This window comes from Cucurbita maxima, unplaced genomic scaffold, assembly GCF_002738345.1.
Source record: "Cucurbita maxima cultivar Rimu unplaced genomic scaffold, Cmax_1.0 Cma_Scf00009, whole genome shotgun sequence".
NCBI classification, from domain to species: Eukaryota; Viridiplantae; Streptophyta; class Magnoliopsida; order Cucurbitales; family Cucurbitaceae; genus Cucurbita; species Cucurbita maxima.
Window position 1 is genome coordinate 3,148,321 of NW_019272025.1, and position 21,277 is coordinate 3,169,597.

Genomic DNA, 21,277 nt, shown 5'->3' on the forward strand with positions numbered 1-21,277 from the left:
CAATTATTATATCTGAATCTCATGTAATATAATTCTTTTTGTCTTTGGACTATATACACATACATAGTCATCAACTCTTAGTATTATATCAATTCAAATAACTAAAGCTACTTAAATCATTTAAGATTAAAAGATGTTCGTTCTCTTGAAGTATGAAAATTGTAGTTCAAAGTTGAAATCTAATTGAATAATTAAGACAATAACATATTAGATGTTATTGTTGATGATATTTCTATACAGTCAATAATTAATTTATAACGAATTTCATAATAATGTAAGAAGTGATGAAGATGAAGATGAAGCATGCTACGTAGTCAAAGAAGGGAAGAAAAGGTTGGAAAACCATAGAATAGAGGATTTATATAACTTTTAGATGGAATGAAAATTGTGTCCCCATCCCAAAATAAGAATTCTCCATCCCTACTGCAAAGTTTCAAATGGCAATTCTCGGAAACGAGAATTCTAACCTCTAACATCTTGATCAAAGAAACGTATTTCAGAAAACATAGGGTGGCAAAGAACTAAGTAGCTCTAGTGACATGACCTACAGATTTCAGAAAACTCTATTCTCCATGGTGATTTACATGGAAACCTCAGTACAAATAACATGTCAAGGTTGCCCCACCACAACATTTCGCAAATCATCATAACTGGTCTAAATAATAAGATAATCCATATCAACTCCAGACTTTTATACACAAATACTTGAGGCACAACGAGATTTCCACGACTCAGCTCATTCTTGCACCAAAACTACCAAGTCTAAAAAATCTGTGCAACAAAGAATGTCAAAAGTCACCTCTATTTACTTGGAGTCAGTTGTTCTTGTATTTGATCCCCTGCCCTCTTCACCCTTCAAACACTAGGGAAACATTTGGTCATTCTGCTTGCTGGTCTCTTCGAGTTTTACGCCCGACTCTTCAAGTTTGAGAGAACCTATATCTAAAGCCTGCAAGTGCAGTATAAACACATAACAAATGAGTACTAAAGATGAAATGTCATTATTTCATTTTATTTTATTTTTGGAAAACGAAAATTTTTCATAAAAGATTATGTAAGGTACAAGAGAAGAAGAATATCTCCGGGGGAACCTTCTAAGACAAATCATTTCAATTAAAAGTGATGGCTTTCTATTTCAAACTTGTAAAGAGAATATTTCATAGCTTCCATTTTCCAGAGATTTTTCACCTTTGCACTTGTAGCCTCCGCAGCTGCTTTTTCTAAACCTCTAGTACTCTCGGGATTAACTTCCTAAAAAAAATTAAAGCCATAAAGAATCAAAAAGCAAATATATATATCATGAATGGTAGCTTGAATCAGGAAATGTAACACGGCATGGGCATGAAAAAAAATAGGACATCCTATATTCAATTAGAGCATACCGGATCTTTGATTTCAGTCTCAACCGTTTCTCTTTTAACTCTGCTTGGGATGGGTTTTCTGTCCAAACGGCAAGTAAAATGCAGAAGTTAAGATAATAAGGATTGTAAAGATAAAATTGAAAAGAAATCAAGTACAAAACGAAATACCTCTCTTCGTCAACTTTCATATCTGAGTCTGGATCCCATCTCTCATCCTTATCCTCCTGGTCTTCATCCGCCTGAAGATCATATTTAACAGTTTGCAATCAAGAGACAATTACCAATGACATAATTAATCAAACAAATTACCAATTTAAATTTGTTTCCTATTTCCTAATAAACAACAAATAGAAGGGGGAAAAGGCACAGATTTTGCGTCTCAAGTATAAAGTTTTCTCATACTGAACCTGCATTACCATTTTACATTTTTCAACAAATTATTGTCACCATGCCTAGAAGACTAGCAACACCACACAAACACACTGGATTTATTTTCATATGGAGCAAAAAAGAAAAAACCACAGGTGCGAAGTGCATACAGGTTGGCAGAGAAACATGAGGAAAAGTGATACCAAAAATCAACACGTGACTCATTTGACAGACAGGAGTCACATCGAATGCAGTTCAATAAGCATATCAACTCGTAACTCATGAATACTCCAACTGTTCAACCTTTGCCAGATATGGAATTGGAGACTACTAACCAAAATCAATCATGTGTAGAATATCTCAAGTTGCCCAGGTCACTAGCAACCATCACCTCTAGGTTAAATCCGAAGGTATTTAAAGAAATATTACTAACCCTTGGATTATTAATCAGTAATTACTTAATAATTAGTAAAAGGTAATGTGATAATTATAAGCTGTATCTTAGAATTGTTTTCAAAGTTGGTGAATCTTGCGAAATATGAGGTCAATGAATATTTTCGTGTTATAAAAAGTTAATCCAAAATCATATCTACAGTGCAATCAATAAGAACTCTTCTCATTACTTCTGTGGGAATGACAACATAAAAAGAAATGTTAAATTTAAGAGAGGATAAAACTAATGAAACAAATTATATTATGTTAACCTACCTCAGGGAGTTCAGTATCAGGAGGCCTTTCTTGAAATGGAACACTGGGCGCATGCTGAAGCCGTGTAAGGTATTCAAGTAGCTTTCCCTGTATTTCTTCCAACATAAGGTGTGTATTTTTGTTCTCCATATTACTGGGAGCAACATGCAGAGTGTAATCAGGACCAAAATATTCATAATATTCATGCTGTGGCATTTTGTCATCAACCTCCACCCCAAGAGCAACTCCTGTCTGCACTCCATGTGACAGTTCAATGTAAAACAGCAGGTCAGAAAAATGATATAGAGACAAGAAAGAACTTTAGAATAACAATCTAGCATCAAGGACAATGAGACTTTATAGAAAATAGAAATTCTTAACATCCCACCATGAAAATAGTAAAACATACTACTATTATGAAGCCACAGAGTTCATCAGCTCCCTCCACATGATCTTTTTTTTTTTTTTTTTTTTTTTTTTTTTTTTTTTTTTTTCTAATTTGGAAAACACAGGCATACTGTGACATAAAAGAAATGGGATAAGGAATTTCTGATGTCTCCATTGGTCAGAAACTTCAATACATATGTTCCCAAAAGAAGTCAATCACAATCTTTGTGGATTATAAATTTGTTTAGTTTGAGATGACTCATATCATACAAACCAAAGCAAACCTTCAAATTATATAGAATTGAGACATATTAGTCAGTAATTGAGTTGTCATGAACAAGTACGATGCTTCTATTCCATTGCCCTTCCTAAAGCACAATCTTAAATTATATCATTTGCCTCACTCGTTATGAGATAATAAGATAAAGGGGTGCACTTTCCAAAACTTTGTAGCAAAAGATACAAGAAGGAACCAACACTTGATCATACAAAAATCATTCTTTGAAAGCAAAATGTGTACCTCGTAGCACCAGCAGCGAGCGACATTACGGATGGTATAGCCACCCCCACCAAGCAGTAATAGAGGCACATTGAATGATCTCATATATCTAACACACTCTCCATGACCTTTTATTGACAGGTTAAAGCATCCTAGCCTATCGCCAGAAAGAGAGTCAGCACCACATTGGAGAACAACAGCACCAGGTCTAAAAACTTCCATAACTTTTCCCATTATAGGTTTGAACAAGTAATGATAGCTCTCATCATCAATTCCATCATCCAAAGGAACATTAAGTGAGTAGTACTTTCCTTTCCCATAACCAATGTCTCTTATATCTCCTGTACCAGGAAAATAATCTCCAAATTTGTGGAACGATACAGTCATGACTCTGTCTGTTGTATAAAAAGCCTCTTCAACACCATCTCCATGGTGGATATCAATGTCAACATATAAAACACGCTGCACATAAAGAAGTTTCACAATCACAAGATCAACATGCAAAAAATAACAAAATAAAATTTTTTCAAGATGCATCCTATTCCAAGTATGAGTTTATTCAAACCACAACCACCATACTACATGAAGTGATAGTGATTAAAGATTACAAAAAAAAAAAAAAAATTGCATATCTTGAGTCTTTACCATTAATCAGTGGTGCACTACGTTAATATGATATGGTATCACAGGACAAATGAAAGATTTACAACAGTTAATAGTTAATCATGCCTCAGGATGGATTAGAAAGAAAAATCGAACAACTAATAATTAATGGTTAATACTTCTGTAGCTACACGAACCTCATAATGTTTAAGGAGCTCCAGTATCGCCAGAACAATATCATTGACATAACAGAACCCAGAAGCTTCGCACTTCTTCGCATGGTGTAGACCACCAGACCAATTGACAGCAATATCACAAACCTTATGGTTTAACTTAACGGCACCACCAACAGATCCACCAGCATAAGTTTGACAAAAAGAATAAAGGCCATCGAAGACAGGACAGTCCTCACCAACATTGAAGCGCTTAAGCTGTCTCAACTGGTCTTGCTGCGTTTCAGGGGTAATGTTTTTAAGAAACGCCACATAATCATCAGCGTGAAATCTGCAGAGGACTTTATCTCTCGCAGGAAGAGGCTTGAAGACCTGCATATGCTGGAGTAAGCCATAATGGGCGAGAAGGGCATGCGTCATTCGGATTCGATGTGGCTTCATTGGGTGCCCCTGACCATAATAGTAATTTCCGACCTCAGGGTCGTAGAAATAGCTGACCTTCCTCTTCACGGCGTCAGGCCCAGATGATAATGAATTGCCGCCTGTCTCCATACCCCCCACGAGGTACAAAGAATTCTAGGACAAAAACAGCCAAGAAGTATCCTAACTTTGAGTTGGGTCACCAAAATACTTAACTACAGATGGTCAGAACCCACAGGAATTCAATCAGATTTTATCCCAAAACGAAATTCAGAGAGCGAACATCAAAAACGAAAACAATGAACCAAAGAAAATTGTAGTCTCTAACTTAACGTCAACATCCAGATTCAGGCAAAAACAACGGTTAATGAAACTACCTTCTCGTAATGAAAGTAAACGAAGTAGAACTTCGATGCGAGCGAGAAACGTAACACAGTAAAGAAAGGTTAAGGAAATTGATCTACCCTGAAGAATGAGCAAACAAAACAAGAACAAAAACCTGAAGCCGAGAAGAGAGCGCACCTCGAGAATGGTGGAAGAAGCGGCCCCAATACCTTCCTCACTATGCTCAACAACGAGACGATGAAATTGAAGCCTAATATAGTTAATATTATCGTTAATATATACTTCTAATATTTCACAATTTAATATATTTTTATTTTTATAAATTTTTCTTTATATATATTTATTTAGATAGATCTAAATTTATTAATGTATGAAAAATTAAAATAAAATAGATATAATAATTAATTTTAAGTTTTAATTGATACACGTTAAAGTTGGGTATAAATTGACTTTTACTATGCTATAATCTAAATATAAAACGTGACAAAAATTTGTAATATGATAATGTAAAAAATAAAATATTCTTTTAGAAATTAAGATCAAGTATTATCAAATTGTAAAATTATTTATGCATATAAAAAATTATTATTATTATTATTTTTTTTTTTTTTTGAAGTTTAGGTCAAAATTAGAATATTAAATTCGTATTTAAAGGCTACGGTTTACTTAAAAAATAGCTTATACTATTTTTTTGTACTAATTAAACTCATTTAATGTTAAACAGTTTTTCAATTATGTTTTTATTTTCATATTTTTTTAATCTTACTTTAATCAAACAATTAACTAATTAATATAGGAATAATATAAAATTTAATTTATAATTACATTAATTTATTAGAAAGAAAAACCCCATAAACATAATCAGTAAAATCTATTAAAAACAATGAACCCATAAAACAAACAATAATGTTTGATTTTTAGATGTTAATCATATTTAATATTTATGCCACAATTTATATAACTAAATCCTCCTTTAATTTGTTCTAGAATAAATTGTATTTAAACGGGTTTAATTTTTTTAAAAAACCCAAATTTCTGTTCAAGTTTGGGAGTGAAATTTTTTTTTGTCAGATTAATCTGACAAATTCGAAAAAAAAATGTTACAATTCTAAAAAATGGGTCAGAATAGATTGGTATCAAAGGCAGTCACTGAACACAGTAAGATTATAATCAAAGAATACTCTCTCCAATGGTATAAGGTATTTTGGGAAAGCTCAAAGCAGTATTTAGATCGAAAGTACATAATATCATATCATTGTAGAGAGTCGTGTTTATCTAACAAGACCTATTAAGACAGGTGATAAAATGATAATATCTAAATAGGAATAAAAATGGTTTTTTCAGAAAAAGAAAAATTAAATTGAAAGGGGTCGTTAGAAATTTTAATTAGCGTGTAAGGCTCACGAGTACTAAATGGTCTACCGTCTCCTTCCCTTACATTTACTGTTACTGAATTCCACTGAAGAAGACGAGGAAGCCGCCCTCCATTTTCGACATCTATATAAACCTCGACCCCTCTGGCTTCATTCTACAGCCATTGCCGCCCAATCAGTCTGAGACTCGAACGAAATGGAGCAGAAGCTTGAAAGCAAAGGAAAAGTGTGCGTAACTGGAGCTTCTGGATTTTTTGCTTCTTGGCTTGTTAAGCGATTGCTTTTGTCTGGCTATCATGTGATTGGTACTGTTAGGGATCCAGGTTTCTACCTCTCTCTCTCTCTCTCTCTCTCTCTCTCTCTCTCTCCGGTTTGAATTTGCTAAAGAATAGGGCATAGAGAAGAAGTTCACTGATTGATTGAAACATTTGTTTAGGGAATGTGAAGAAGGTGGAGCATTTGTGGAGATTGGAAGGAGCCAAGGAGAGGCTTCGACTCGTCAGGGCTGATTTGCTGGAACGTGGGAGCTTCGATGATGCTGTGATGGGATGTCATGGCGTTTTCCACACTGCTTCCCCTGTCTTGGATGCAACCCATTCCAAGGTAAAATCCTTGAGAACTTGAGCGGATAGATTATCTATGCCTTATTTGTATTCTTGTGATCGTTGTGCCCTTGAATTCATCGAAGCTTGCTCTCATCAAATTCAACTTCTCTTCTTTAGAATACAATGTTTATCCAATACTTTTCAGATATGGATTAACACATGGATTACGTTCTTCAAGGCTTGCCATAAAACTAAAACAAATAGATGAGAGTTAACTTAATCTTTCAAGATTCACATTTAAAATTTAACCAGACTTTTGTTTGCCATTTCAAGATCATAGACTACTTTCCATAGAAAAAAGGTGGTTCTGATTCAATTGCTGAGAAACTCTTTATCTTTCTTTACCATTTTCTTGGAATACAAACAGGACGAAACGCTGGAACCAGCTATTGAGGGCACATTGAATCTGCTACGTTCATGCAAGAAGAACCCATCTCTAAGGCGTGTGGTACTCACTTCATCTTCCTCAACTGTTAGAGGAAGAGAAGATTTTGACCCCAAAATACCATTGGATGAGTCATCTTGGACCTCTGTTCAACTGTGTGAGAGACTCAAGGTGCCATCATATAATCCTCATCCAAATAATTCATTCTTTTAATAAGGATCTTGTTTTTGGAAACTATATTTGATCCTTAGAAATTTGCTCTTGCTGTGTTATCTACTTTCAACATCGTTATTGAATCTAACTTAACATGACTGTTGTGCTTCCTATTTTCTTGCGAAAAAACACCTTGTATGGGACATCAAACAAAAGTTGTGGTATGCTCTTGCAAAAACTCTAGCAGAAAAGGCAGCTTGGGATTTCTGCAACGAAAACGGAATTGATTTAGTAACCGTGCTCCCTTCGATGATCATCGGGCCTAGTTTGTCGCCTGATTTATGTTATACAGCAGCTGTTGTCCTTGGCCTGCTTAAAGGCAAGTGAAACTTAAATGGCTTGCGATTTTTGCAGTCTTGGTTTTTGGGAATCAAATAGACTGAGTTTTTCTTTATTATTATGAAACAATGCAGGGGAAACAGAAGTTTTCCAATCACTTGGAAGGATAGGCTATGTTCATATTGATGATGCTGCACTCTGCCACATCCTCGCTTTTGAGAACAAAGATGCTCAAGGCAGATATATTTGCTCCTCAATTGTGCTGGAAATCAACGACTTGGCACCACGCTTATTGTCTCGCTATCCTTCATTCCCCATCTCGAAAAGGTTTACTTCGATCGCCTTAACTATCGAGTTTCTCTTTTAGATAAGAAACTTTGATTGGTTTGATTTTTGGAAACTATGTTGAAATGTGAGGTTGAGAATGATATGAACATGGATGAGCATTTTTTCTTCAGGTTTGAGGCATCAAACAAACCATATTATGATTTCAACATATCAAAGGTTGAGAAGTTGGGGATGAAGTTCAAGTCTGTGGAAGAGATGTTTGATGACTGCGTTGCATCTTTCTTGGAGCAAGGCCATCTCTCTTCCCCTTCATTTATACCACTCCCTTAAACTGGAAAATCACTTTAAACCTCCATGTTTGCAGTCATTAAATACAAAAATAAGGTTTATATATCATATTAAAAAAAAATCCATGCTCGCATTTATCCCTTTATTGAATAATTTTTCGAGTTTGAATAGGTTTCATGTTTCATAACGAAGATTTTTCATGTTTTCATGGTATGGTTTGTCAAATTTTTTTTCTTTCCATGAAATTTAACCTTATTTGCTGTATGAATCGATCAAAACAACAAAAGGTATAGTTGACATACAACAAAGAAAAATGACAGTAATTTAAGCATTAGAGTGTGTTGACCTATTCTAGGACATCCCCGACTTCAACTCGAGCCTCGTGTATGTTTGTTTCGGGGTGGAGTGAGAAACTCGACTTGAAGAAACTCGGTTTGGCAAGTCTTAACTTGAGACCCCTTCTCTAATGATGGAATGGTGAGAGTAAATGGGAGTCGAGACGGGGCCTCATTGTCAAGCCATACGTCGAGTTGTACGTCCTAATAGGGGAGATGATTGATCAAAAGTATGAGGTATCGAACAACTCACGCGCCTCATGAGCTCTTCTCTACATCTCCAACTCAAACACCTCAGGTTCTCTCTCTTAGCTATATTCATTATGAGGATTTAAACTTTTAGTCTCAATAAAAAAAATTCTTAAGTCAACGACGTTCATATTTGCAAATAACTAATAATCTTTTTAGGTACAATAAATGATTACACCACATTTATTATTGAGGTATACTTGTGGTATCAATAATGAACATAATTAATGTTCGATTGATTTATATTTTTGGCTCGACCATATATGTTCCCTTTGCCCCCACCTTATCTTATGGCTATTTTTTCTAGTACAATGTGTGCCCACACCTAACATGTGTGGGTAATATGTATGATTAATTCCTTTTAAGGTTTGATAGGCTTTCCAAACACATCATGCCACCAAGTGCATGAAGAGTGCAAGTATAAGGGCCTAAGCCTACTACTAAAAGATATTGTCATTTTTTAGCTTTCCCTCTTGAGCTTCCTCTCAAAGTTTTTAAAACGCGTCAATTAAAGACAGGTTTTCCCACCTTTTATAAAGAATGCTTCGTTCTTCTCTCTAACTGAGGTGGAATCTATCAGCAAGCAACTGAGACATGGTTTACAACAAGCCATGCAAAGATTAAGTCAGTTCAATGCTTACGCCACTGAAACATATTCAAATTCAACTCACCTAATACTCTCGAAAAAACATGCTCGACGTGTCAGCTAAGTATTGCTTGGCCTCAGATTCCTTATTGAAATGGCACATTGATGGTGAATGGGCAGGCAGTCACAGCCCCCACAGCCCCATACAGCCACCACAGAAACAACGTGTGGACGCCTTGCACCAAAATCGCCCAGTGCCTACACTTATCACCGCACCTTTCCTTTTCCTTTACAAAAATGAATATTATCTCAAACCAATTTGCTGGCATCTCACTTCTTTGATAGTTCTTTTTGGTCTTTTCATTTTGAGCTTCCTTTTTTTTTAATTTTTTTTTTTTCATTTTGAGCTCCCCTTCAACGTTTTTAAAATCCAATTAACGGGTGATCTCACCATCTCGTAATTTTAAAACGCATTTATTACAGGATTCTATATTCTTATAAAAAATAATAAGTTTTAAAAAAATAAAATTATAGAAAAATGGGAGTTTTGAAAGAAATAAATAGAATTTTGTTAAAAAAAAAATGAAGAGAGACCAATAGTTTTTATCTATATACCATTTTATTGTTACTAATATTATATTTATCTTCTCCTAAAGTATTAAATTATATTAAATATTATATTCTATTCAGATATTTTAAGAGTACTTCTTTTTGTTTTATTTTGTGTAAAAAAGGTAAATTAAACAGTTCTAAAACGTCATCAAAGCAACCAAAAGGCAAAGCAAAGCAGGTAGTTTTTGCAGGAATCAAGAAGCTGGGGGTTCAATTTTCAGTGATTAGTACGTGGAGAAACTTGTTTCATGCGGTCCCGGAGGCTCTGTGGCCTCATGTATTATCCATCCAAATCTTTCCCTGTATTTCCCTTTATTTCTTTTGTTTTTCTCTCGTGGGGAAATCTGATAAAGAGACAAGACTATGGATAAACTGAGCTTGAATCAACGGTCATCATGGGATTTCCTCCAATTTACATGGGGTATGCAATTCGTTTGGGTGGGGGCATATTTATTGGCGAATGGGGACTTTATCTTCGACTGTCATCCCTTCTGCACACCACCTGTTCGATCAAAGTCCTCAGACAGCTTTTGGGTCTGATATTTCACTTTGAAACCCAGCAATGGTTTCTGGGTTTTCAGAGTTCAGTTGAGAGTTTCTGACTTGTATAAAAATTCCCATTTGTTGGAGCTTCTGCTTACTTCACTTGCTTTGAAGTGGGTTCACTCTGTTTTTCCATATAATTGAATCATGCAGGTACAGCCGTTTGTTTCCTGTTTGTCTGCATTTTCTGTACTTATGTTGGGTTTTGCATGGTTGGTTTGTTGGGGAAGATGATTCTTCTCTTTTTTTTCATTTGCTAGTCTCTTTGGCAGCTGGTTTTTCGAATTCTTTCCTTTGTCAAGCTCTGTTTTGCTTCTAAGATTGTTTTTATTTTGTTAGTATATTAAAACTTAGAAACCTTGGTGAATCCCTTTATTAATTCGACATTACATGGTAGGCGGTTCTGTTCACAAACTAAAAAGAGACATTAACAATGGAGGACAAGGGAGGTATCAGCAGCAACAAGCCAGCCGAAAAATGGATGGCATTTGACAGAGAATCAAACACAACAAACACTCCTGGAAATGAAGCAAAAGTAGACAGAAAAAGCTGGCAAGCTTCTGCCATAGGGGCAATATCAACAGAAGCAATCATAGCAGAGAGGGCGGCGGAGTGGGGACTGGTGGTGGAGACGGACGTGGAAGAGGGAAGTTTCAAGGCCGTTGGGAGAGCATCAGGGGAAGGAGGGGGCAGCAAAAGATTATCAGAGAAAATCAGTGTCACAGAAAGAACTTCAAGCTTTAGCAATGAAACTTCTGGAGTTTTTCCAAGGGCATCACAAGAGTTAAAGGATGCTTTGTCTTCTTTGGAACAGACATTTGTAGTCTCTGATGCCACCAAACCAGAGTGTCCCATCGTGTATGCGAGCAGTGGATTCTTTGGCATGACTGGTTATGCTTCAGAGGAGGTCATTGGAAAGAACTGGTAAGATCAATTCACTATGCGTTCTAAAATGGAAAAGAATAGAAAAGTAAAGAGCTTTTTGGTGTAAAAGTTGTGTGAAAAAGGCACTCCAAGAGAAGTACAATTTTGGGTCAAATAGTAAGTGGCAAAAGAGATGCCCAATAAAGATGTTCATTTATAATCATTTACTCTTTTCAGAAAGTAAGTTAACCCATATTCCCTTCTCTCTCTAATTTGCAAAAAGTTTCGTCCTTTCTGCATATTGCAAGGGGGAAAATTTTAGTTTATATATATATATATATATATATATATATATATACACGCACAAGCTAGCCATGGAAGGCCCAGATGCATCTTGCTTGGTTCTACAACATTGCTATTTCTAAATTTTTGATAGAGCCCCAGCTGGGCAGTGTAGATGCTGGTCGAATAACCAGTTTTCGAAGTCTTGGGTGTTAGGCTAAATGCATTGCTTATCCAAGATGGTTGGATTTCAAATGGAGCACAGTAAAATGAAAGTTGACTTGCAGCGAAGCTGCACTGAGCTTAAATTTTCTTACTATGGTACTGACGGAGGTTTTGTTGGTGTTTTCTTTTTCTGGGTGGCAGTCGTTTTCTTCAGGGACCAGAGACGGACCAGAAAGAAGTTGACAAAATTCGATATGCAGTGAAAAATGGCAAAAGCTACTGCGGAAGGCTCTTGAACTACAAGAAGAATGGCACTCCTTTCTGGAATCTGCTGACAGTCACGCCTATCAAGGATGACAATGGCAATACTATCAAATTTATTGGGTTTGATTTCTTCTTCGTCTTTTGACTCATCTTTTGCTAATGCAGATACTTTTGCACGCACATTTGACTGTCACGAGTCCTGCCTCTGCTTTTCCTGTGCATGAATTTTTGATAGAATAATCATAATGATAAGACTTGGAGTTACTGAAATACAAAGAGAATAAAGAAAGTTATGCACGACCACAAAAGTCTTAGTGTAAAACTGTAATGAACTAAGAAATTGAAGAAGCAATGTTGACTTGAAAATCTTTCTACTATAAATTACATGCAAAAAAATTAAAGTTTCTCCAATTACTTCTGTACAGTTTATTGGAGCTTTGGTTTTATTATTTTGATGTTTTTTTTTGGTAAATATAACCTCAAAAGAATGGTATTTTCTATGGCAGAATGCAGGTAGAAGTAAGCAAGTACACAGAAGGCATAAATGATAAAGCATTACGACCAAACGGATTGCCAAAGTCATTAATCCGATATGATGGTAACTGTTCTTCCAAATTTCTATGGCATGTGATGCTACCTTCACCTCTAATTTTCACTTTTGATGTTTTAGCTCGCCAGAAGGAAAAGGCAATGGGTTCGATCACAGAGGTTGTTCAGACTGTAAAGAATCCCCGATCTCATTATCGAGCAATGAGTCATGACACCACCAGAAAAAAAGAAGATTTGGAGAAGTTTAATCTTGACTATGTTCTTCCGAAGTCCATTCTAGCTGCAAATGCTACACCCTTAAGACAGACTCCTCAACAGGACCTGAGAGATGATGGTTTAGGCAAGAAACCTAGGTTATCAAGTCGGGTTTCTTTCACGGGGTGAGTTATTTTACTTAATTGTTGATCGTTTCACTATGTTTATGCCAATGTTGGCCATGGAAGGTTTAATTCCTTTGGAACTCATGCAATTAATTCTAATTTCATAACTGCACGGACTAAATGGTTGGTTAATATGATATGTAATTATCACTTTGTAGTACTTGATTCACGATTCTCTTTGTTCTGCCATCTTGCAGGCTCAAAGGGAAGTCTCTAAGCAGTTCAAGGAAGCTTGAAGTAATAGCCTTTGAACCAGAAATTTTGATGACCGATGAAATCGAACGGACTGATAGTTGGGACCGTTCTGAAAGAGAAAGGGATATTCGCCAAGGAATTGATTTAGCTACCACATTGGAGCGCATTGAGAAAAATTTTGTCATTACGGATCCAAGGCTTCCGGATAATCCAATTGTACGACCACTTTCTCTTATTGTGGAGAGGTTATAGTTAAAATGGCTCTGAAACATGAATTTATTAATCCTACATGTGGAATAATATTCAGGTGTTCATAGAAAAGAAAATTTTAGTTCATAATGTATCTCTAGCAATATATTAGCAAGTTTAAACTGCACAACATTCTTAGTTAATATATTAGCAAGCTTAGCAAAAACTTTGGTCATGTTTAAACTGCATACTGTAATAAAAATTGTAAATAACGATTCTTAAGTTTCTGCTTAGTGCCGTAGATGCTATGTAGTGCTCCTTAAAATTAAATTTACTCTTGTATGCAGATATTTGCATCCGACAGCTTTCTTGAATTGACAGAATATACACGTGAAGAAATTTTGGGACGAAACTGTCGGTAAGGACATCGTCACATATTGTTTATTAATTTGATAAAAAGTATTGTTTTGTTCTGTGTTTTTTTGTCTACTTTCAGTCAAAACCTTTCTAAGTTTCACTTAATCTTTCCATACTTTTTCATGCCATCCATCATTTCTCTTTCTCCCTCATACCTTGGTCGACGTGAATATGAATAAACTTCATAATTTTGAAGATGAGTAGTATGCTTAAATATAGAACCAGCTGGGAACAATTTAACTACATTATATTTAGTTAATTTGTTCCTACGGTAATATTCTGGTCGGTTAACACTAATCCATGTTCTACATGGCCAAGGAAGCATCGACTCAAGCAAAAACTGGGCCCATTTGAACTTATGTCGAACTTTCAAATGAATTTTTGCAGAAAGTTTTCTTTCATAATAAATGTAGTACATTTCCTGTTCATCTCACAGGTTTCTTCAAGGACCTGAAACAGATCAAGACACTGTCTCAAGGATAAGGGATGCAATTAGGGAACAAAGAGAAGTAACTGTTCAGTTGATCAACTATACCAAGACTGGTAAGAAGATGCGGTGATGTTATGATAATGAACACATTGGATGGACACCGATAACACGATCAACTGTAATGAGTTTTACTTGTCAATATTACTTCAGTTAGATTTAGTTTGAATGATAATATTTAATACAGAGTTTTCTTTTCTTTCGTTCTTTTAAGTTTATATTGTGCAATTCCATGTAGATTTGAGCTTTGAAACCTTTTTCATTTCATCTTTTAGCAGCAGCTTTTAAAATTACCTGATTTTATGAATTATAGGTAAGAAGTTCTGGAATTTGTTCCACTTGCAACCGATGCGAGATGAAATGGTAACTATTAGAACTTTCTTCTTAAGCATTGCTTGATACTTAAATTTTACAATGTCGTATTGCAAATTATATCCCGTTTAACATTTTCTTCTAAGCCCCATTTTATTTTTATAGGGAGAGCTTCAATATTTTATTGGTGTACAACTAGATGGAAGTGGTCATGTGGAACCTTTGCAAAACCGTCTTTCTGAGACAGCAGAGCTGCAAAGTGCCAAGCTGGTATAATTTTATTTTTCTTATTCTTTTCACTCCCTTGGTGAGTTTGTTTTTCTTGAGCATAAGTCTCTTTTCATTTCCTGAAAAAAAAAAAAAAGTTTGGTATTGATCACAGAAGTTCATATTGTAGTTATTCAGTGTTTTTCGTAATTATTTATCTCTAAATATCAAGGATGGCCCACTTTTTGTCCTATTATTAGGTTAAAGCCACTGCAGAGAATGTTGATGAGGCTGTCCGTGAACTTCCTGATGCCAATTTGGTAAGGTATTTCTTTTGCTCTATGTTTGAATTTGAAAGAACTAGCCTTTCACATTGATATGTATATCGTTGTGTTTTGAACTTCGATAGCTATGCTGTAGTTTAATTATACAACTGCTCCTGTTTCAGAGACCAGAAGATTTGTGGTCAATTCATTCCCAACCAGTCTTCCCCAGGCCTCATAAGAAGCACAGTTCTTCTTGGACTGCTATACAGAAGGTTAACTTATGTACCATTGTATTCTTTTATCTTCTTTGCAAAAGTGTGACCGTTTGCCACTGCTCATTTCGTTGTTTTGTTACGATGACTGAATTTTTCAACAAAATTTTAATTGTCATGTTGCCGCCAAAGTTCCTCTTGACTTCATACTTTTGTGTTTTAAGCTTCTAAATCCTGCAAAGTAAAACAACCACCAAATTTTTCCATACCCTTATTCTATGCTTCGTTTCCCTCTCCAACCAACGAGAGATCTTACAGTTTTAGTCCACGAGAGCAAATGAGGCCATTGCAATATCTTTTGCCCATGATGTTAATTCTTGAAATATTTTTTCTGGTTTTTGTATCTTGCTAAGTTTCCTTCTTGAGAATTTACATTTTCTTTGCAGATTATTCGACGTGGTGAAAAAATTGGACTCCAACATTTTAAGCCAATCAAACCACTGGGTTGTGGAGACACTGGCAGGTAATGTAGTGTAATATGGGGCATTGTACATGATTATTTCTTCTTTATTTTTTTATACTAGACTAAGTAGGAAGTGAACGGTGTTAAGTTTGATTCTAAACACTATGAAGCAGCTCGACTTGAAAAGGGAGGATTTCATTCATTTACTCTCATGTAAAGTTTTGGAGTTAGTACTCGTTTTCGCTTGAATTTCTCTTTTCACAACTTTTTTTTTTTCAGACAACTTCTTTAATTAAAAAGAAATATATATACCTGAAGAACCACACAGCCGCTTCCTTTGAGAAGTAAGGCCATCATACTGTACCAAATTTTCTGTTTTATTCTATCTGGACCTTGGGGGCTACTATTTGGACTTTTCTTTTAGCTTGATGCAAAGGGTACCCTACTATCTTTTTCGACCATGTTATGTACTTTCTGGAAATTTTGCCAACTTGTTCCTTTTTTTGGTGTCATCAAGCCTTGTTAATTTTTGCACCTGCTCTGTTAACTTATGCAGCATATTTGCTGCAGTGTTCATCTGGTGGAACTTCTAGGTACAAGTGAACTTTATGCCTTGAAAGCAATGGAGAAATCAGCACTTTTGAATCGAAACAAGGTATTATAAGAAAACCATTGTTTGATTTACTAGAAGCTTATGCCTTCTTCTAGACAGTTGAAGTACTCTGTAGAGTTCATGATTGAATCAAGAACACTTCATGCATCTTAAATAAACGAGACTTTTAAGATTAAAAGAGACTCTGCTCACAAACATATCTACAGGTAAATGACTATCAAATTTCTGAAAATTGGAACAGATAGTTGCAGATGCTTCAGTATAGTATCACTGGGTTTTGAACGAATGCACCAGCTAGCTATGTAGTTACTTCATCTAAGCACCTTGTTTGAAGAGTAATTTGTGATTAATTTTTTTTCTGAAGGTCCACAGAGCATGTATTGAAAGGCAAATCATTGCGCTTCTGGATCATCCTTTTCTTCCAACACTATACACTTCATTTGAGGTGCAATCATGTCTTATTCCATTTCTTATTTCCAAACTAATTCTAGATGCACTTTTTAGAACTAGTCCTGCTCATTTTATACAAATATGGAATGTTTATGAATTTTAACTATATCTCATTTAACCATGCATATGTTACGAAAGATAGCTGCATAGTGATATCTTTATCCGTATTTTTTTTCCAGACCACTACACACGTTTGTTTGATAACCGACTTTTGTGCTGGTGGGGAGTTGTTTGCATTACTTGATAAGCAGCCAATGAAAATGTTTAAAGAGGATTCTGCAAGGTACCCTTTTTTGATTAACACCAAGAATTTCTAACTTTGATTATTACCTACAATACGTGGAAGTTGAATGTTATATTGATCTCTTGGTATGTGGGGCAAGGAACTGTGACCATCCATGATAATTTTAACTTAATTGCTTGAAAGAGGTCTTGTGCTGTAGAAATAGGTGAAAAAGCAAAATGAAGTATTGAATCAACAGCACACCATTTTTACGAGCTTGAGTACAACTCAATTGATTTAGGCAATAACCTCGACTCAAGAAGTCAAAGGTTCATGACCATCCATGTTCACGCTCTTGACTTATTATGCCCCATTCTCGTCTTTCAGGTTCTATGCTGCTGAGGTCGTCATTGGCTTGGAGTATCTTCACTGTCTAGGTGACTTTGATCTTTTAGTTTCTTCGATTTCATCTGACATATATGCAATATTTCTTCCTATTCTTCTGATGCTTTGAGTGCAGTCGTCTGAGGATAACATCGACTTACAGTAGGATTTTCTGAATGATGAAATATTGTTCCCTTCAAGAACATTTTGACTTTCATTTGTGAAGATGATACAGATTTGAAAATTCATTAATTTCCCCTTGACTTCCTATGGTCTCTAAAGACATACTAAAAAATCATATTCCTTTTTTTATTCTAAGTCTCCAGCTAGGAGAGAAATTGGCCTACGAAGCTTTATCGAATTCTATCTCGTGTTTACCATTTTGGGTAATTTTGAACTCCAAATAATTTTGGTAATGGGCTTCAAAATAATCCCCATGGTAACACAACGGATTTAAAACATAGATTTACTGTAACTGAGTATTAGTTAATTTCAATACTCAATAGTATGGAAGGTGTACTGTATGACAAGATAAACTGCATTGTTCATTAGAGAAAACCGTTCGAGTTCCTTATGTTGGATTTTTATTTTTCATGATCTTATGCAGGAATCATTTATCGAGATCTGAAGCCTGAAAATATTCTTCTCCAGAAGGATGGGCATGTTACACTTGCTGACTTCGATTTATCACTTGTGACATCCTGCAAACCGCAGGTGCCTTCCAATTTCATATTCTATCGTTTAAAGAGCACTTCTTATTGACTCATATTCAAGCTTTTCATATTATTGAAGTTCTGAAATGGTGTTAATTATATGAAACAAGCCCCAAGCCATGCATCATGGAAGATATATTATTAAATAAAAGTGTAACAAGAGAAGTGCATAGTCCCCTGACATGGAGGTTAAAAAAACTAATTCTGAGCTCGTGGATTCCGGTCCATGAGCTGCTCTTTCATCCTAGAACGCTTCTCCTCCTGATCAAGTACCTGTTAGTTCATTTACTATCTCATGCATTTTGCGTGTTGAAATACTCATTTTCTAGTTATATGATCTACACTCCAGTAAACTTCCATTCTAATGACATTTATAAGATCCCGTCTACTTCGTGTGGATGATACTAATTCTAATTATACTCATCGAATCATAGATTGTGAAGTATCCATTGCATCACGGTAGAAGGAGATCTCGAAGTCAACCACCACCAGTATTTGTTGCAGAGCCGATCACGCAATCAAATTCTTTCGTTGGAACTGAAGAGTATATTGCTCCTGTATGGTGAATCCCCAGTTATGCATTCACCTACTTCATACTAAGAAAACATATAAGATGATGATGATGATGATTTCATCGATCTAGTTCTTCTCAAGTCCCTTATTGGTGCATCAATTGCAGGAAATCATAACAGGGGAAGGTCACAGCAGCTCTATCGATTGGTGGGCTCTTGGTAAGACCATGGTGCACTTTTAGACTATTTTCCTTTTCCTCTTAGCACTTCCCGTTCCTATTTTTCTCCATAAGCAAAATCATGGCACTGTAATGACTCGATCCTACGTATATTCCAAAACTATGTTCTTGTTAGTCGACTACCCATTCCCATATTTATATCATCAAATTATTTATTCTACGCATCTGTTTTTGTTGGATAAGCATTCACCTCTGCTTCTTTTACTATCATTTTCTTGTGATGCTTTTCCAACTCAAGACTTGAGAATGGTTGTGTTTGGGATTCAGGTATATTGTTGTATGAGATGCTTTATGGTCGCACGCCTTTCAGGGGAAAGAACAGGCAGAAGACTTTTGGTAACATCTTGCACAAAGATCTCACCTTTCCCAGTAGCATTCAGGTAAAATAAGAAATTGCACTGAGATGTTGCTTGGTACCCTGCTTCTTTTTTGAATATCATAGTACTTATGTTATGACGAGTTTATAAACGCCACAAGAAGACTTCAAATGTTATCTAGTTAAAAAAAAAAAAACATCTTAAGGCTTGAGATTTGTTCTATTTTAGGGGGTTTTAACCATCTTGTCTTTGTAACATAAGCTACAATTTCAAGCTAGATATAGATGTGATATCACTGTACATAAGGTTGTAAAGATCATTGTAAGGCTCGTATTTGGCTTAAAAAAAAATTCAGTTTTTATACAGTGTTCACGTGATAGGAAAACCATGATCATTTTTAAACTTTATGTGAGATCTCACATCAGTTGGAGAGGAGAACAAAGCATTCCTTATAAGGGTGTGTAAACCTCTCTCTAGTAGACACATTTTAAAACCTTGAGGGGAAGCCCAGAAGGGAAAGTCCATAGAGGACAATATCTACTAGTGGTAGGCTTAGGCTGTTACAAATGGTATCAGAGTCAGATATCGGGCGGTGTGCCAGCGAGAACACTGGGCCTCTGAAGGGGGTGGATTGTGAGATCCCACATCGGTTGGAGAGAAGAACGAAACATTCCTTATAAGAGTGTGGAAACCTCTCCCTTGTAGACGCATTTTAAAACCTTGAGGGGAAGCTAAGAAGGAAAAGTCCAAAAAAGACAATACCTACTAGTGGTGAGCTTGGGTTAGGAAAGCAGGTTTGTCAAAAGAATTATTTTAAACTAGCAAGTGAAGTTACTTTGTATGGGGTTTATAAACTTGCAACAGAAGAGACTTCGAACAACAACAAGACGGTAGTCTAACTAGCATTTGCTAATTGGTCAAACAATGTCTGAGGCTCAGCCAACACATAACAAGTTATTGGTCTTGAACCTGTCATAGGTAGCCATTTAACATCCATTCGCTAGTAGGCGAGCATTTTCTAGGCCTCCTCAAGTACCATTTTTCTTTCACAAACAACACAAGAGAATATTGATTGTCTTGTTAGAATTATGGAGGGGGAAGTTCATGGGTCCCTGTAGAATGCATTAAACTTGAGGTTTTTTACTGTAACTGGTGCTTTCCAATTCCATGCTTCAAAAACCTACTACTGGTTTGCATACTCTTCCAGGTAAGTCTTGCAGCAAGGCAGTTGATCAATGCATTGCTTCAAAGAGACCCCACCAGACGTTTAGGTTCGAGTACAGGTGCAAATGAAATCAAACAGCACCCCTTCTTCCAATCAATCAACTGGCCGCTGATCCGGTGTACGGTACGGATGCTCTCTACTTTCGAAACCTATATTGCTTGTAAGGAACATCTATGAACAATTCAAAAAACCCGAACCGAACTTGGCTGTCAAAGATCTTTCAAAGAACATAACCATGTTTAACTCTTTAGCAGCCATTAACAGAGATGATGTTCTTAAAATCTGCTCGTTTCTTTTGGTATGAAGGTCCCGCCACCATTAGAATCGCCTCTTCATCTTACTGGGAAAGGTGAAAAAGACAAGAACGTAAACTGGGAAGATGATGGGGTGCTTAGCTCAGTGGATATGGATTTTTTCTGAAGTTCCTCACCAGAGTAAAAACTTGAACACGCAGTACAATGGTTCTCTTACCTGTTACATGTTAATAAGTCTCGGTTCGTTACCGGCATACATGGCCTCCCCGATAATTGCTGTTTGTTAGTGTGAGGCTACCTTCATTGTGATTAAAGTTTCGATGTCGCCGGGTATCCGACAGGTGATTTGTATTTCAGGTCGTAATCCTTCTACATTCAAGTCTAATGTAATGACTGTCTATAAAGTTTTCAGCAATAAATTAGCTTACATCTCTATGTTCTTGTCAAAATATGATCTGATCGCAAAGTTCATCTAGACAAAACCAATGTCGTCAT

At 35.9% G+C, this 21,277-nt stretch overlaps 3 protein-coding genes across 6 annotated transcripts; 2 read left to right on the forward strand and 1 right to left on the reverse strand.

The window, feature by feature from the left end:
- Nucleotides 1–345: 345 nt before the first annotated feature.
- Nucleotides 346–5,101, reverse strand: LOC111483689 (histone deacetylase 19-like). 4 transcript variants are annotated; one of them, XM_023129947.1, is made up of 8 exons: nucleotides 5,022–5,101; nucleotides 4,104–4,714; nucleotides 3,325–3,765; nucleotides 2,439–2,669; nucleotides 1,530–1,600; nucleotides 1,383–1,440; nucleotides 1,189–1,251; nucleotides 346–949 (listed from the first exon to the last, which is right to left on the reverse strand). In XM_023129947.1, the coding sequence occupies exons 2-8, from the start codon at nucleotides 4,629–4,631 to the stop codon at nucleotides 863–865; spliced, it is 1,479 nt and encodes a 492-aa protein (XP_022985715.1). In that variant the 5' UTR covers nucleotides 4,632–4,714; nucleotides 5,022–5,101; the 3' UTR covers nucleotides 346–862. The 4 variants fall into 4 exon arrangements, with proteins under 4 accessions (XP_022985715.1, XP_022985718.1, XP_022985717.1 ...); XM_023129950.1 differs by having other exon boundaries at nucleotides 4,104–4,655; nucleotides 5,022–5,088; XM_023129949.1 differs by having other exon boundaries at nucleotides 4,999–5,073.
- Nucleotides 5,102–6,267: 1,166 nt separating this feature from the next.
- On the forward strand, nucleotides 6,268–8,483 carry LOC111483693 (tetraketide alpha-pyrone reductase 1). Its single transcript, XM_023129955.1, has 6 exons — nucleotides 6,268–6,540; nucleotides 6,654–6,820; nucleotides 7,190–7,378; nucleotides 7,577–7,739; nucleotides 7,834–8,026; nucleotides 8,158–8,483. Exons 1-6 carry the CDS (start codon nucleotides 6,414–6,416, stop codon nucleotides 8,315–8,317), a joined length of 999 nt encoding a protein of 332 aa, XP_022985723.1. The 5' UTR covers nucleotides 6,268–6,413; the 3' UTR covers nucleotides 8,318–8,483.
- Nucleotides 8,484–10,239: 1,756 nt separating this feature from the next.
- LOC111483687 (phototropin-2-like) lies at nucleotides 10,240–21,225 on the forward strand. Its single transcript, XM_023129945.1, has 23 exons — nucleotides 10,240–10,753; nucleotides 10,998–11,524; nucleotides 12,113–12,295; nucleotides 12,682–12,773; nucleotides 12,846–13,104; nucleotides 13,302–13,515; nucleotides 13,836–13,906; nucleotides 14,342–14,448; nucleotides 14,706–14,755; nucleotides 14,870–14,974; nucleotides 15,172–15,231; nucleotides 15,360–15,449; nucleotides 15,836–15,912; nucleotides 16,423–16,507; nucleotides 16,830–16,910; nucleotides 17,095–17,198; nucleotides 17,526–17,575; nucleotides 18,130–18,236; nucleotides 18,670–18,792; nucleotides 18,915–18,966; nucleotides 19,254–19,366; nucleotides 20,511–20,651; nucleotides 20,835–21,225. The coding sequence occupies exons 2-23, from the start codon at nucleotides 11,034–11,036 to the stop codon at nucleotides 20,946–20,948; spliced, it is 2,769 nt and encodes a 922-aa protein (XP_022985713.1). The 5' UTR covers nucleotides 10,240–10,753; nucleotides 10,998–11,033; the 3' UTR covers nucleotides 20,949–21,225.
- Nucleotides 21,226–21,277: the final 52 nt, after the last annotated feature.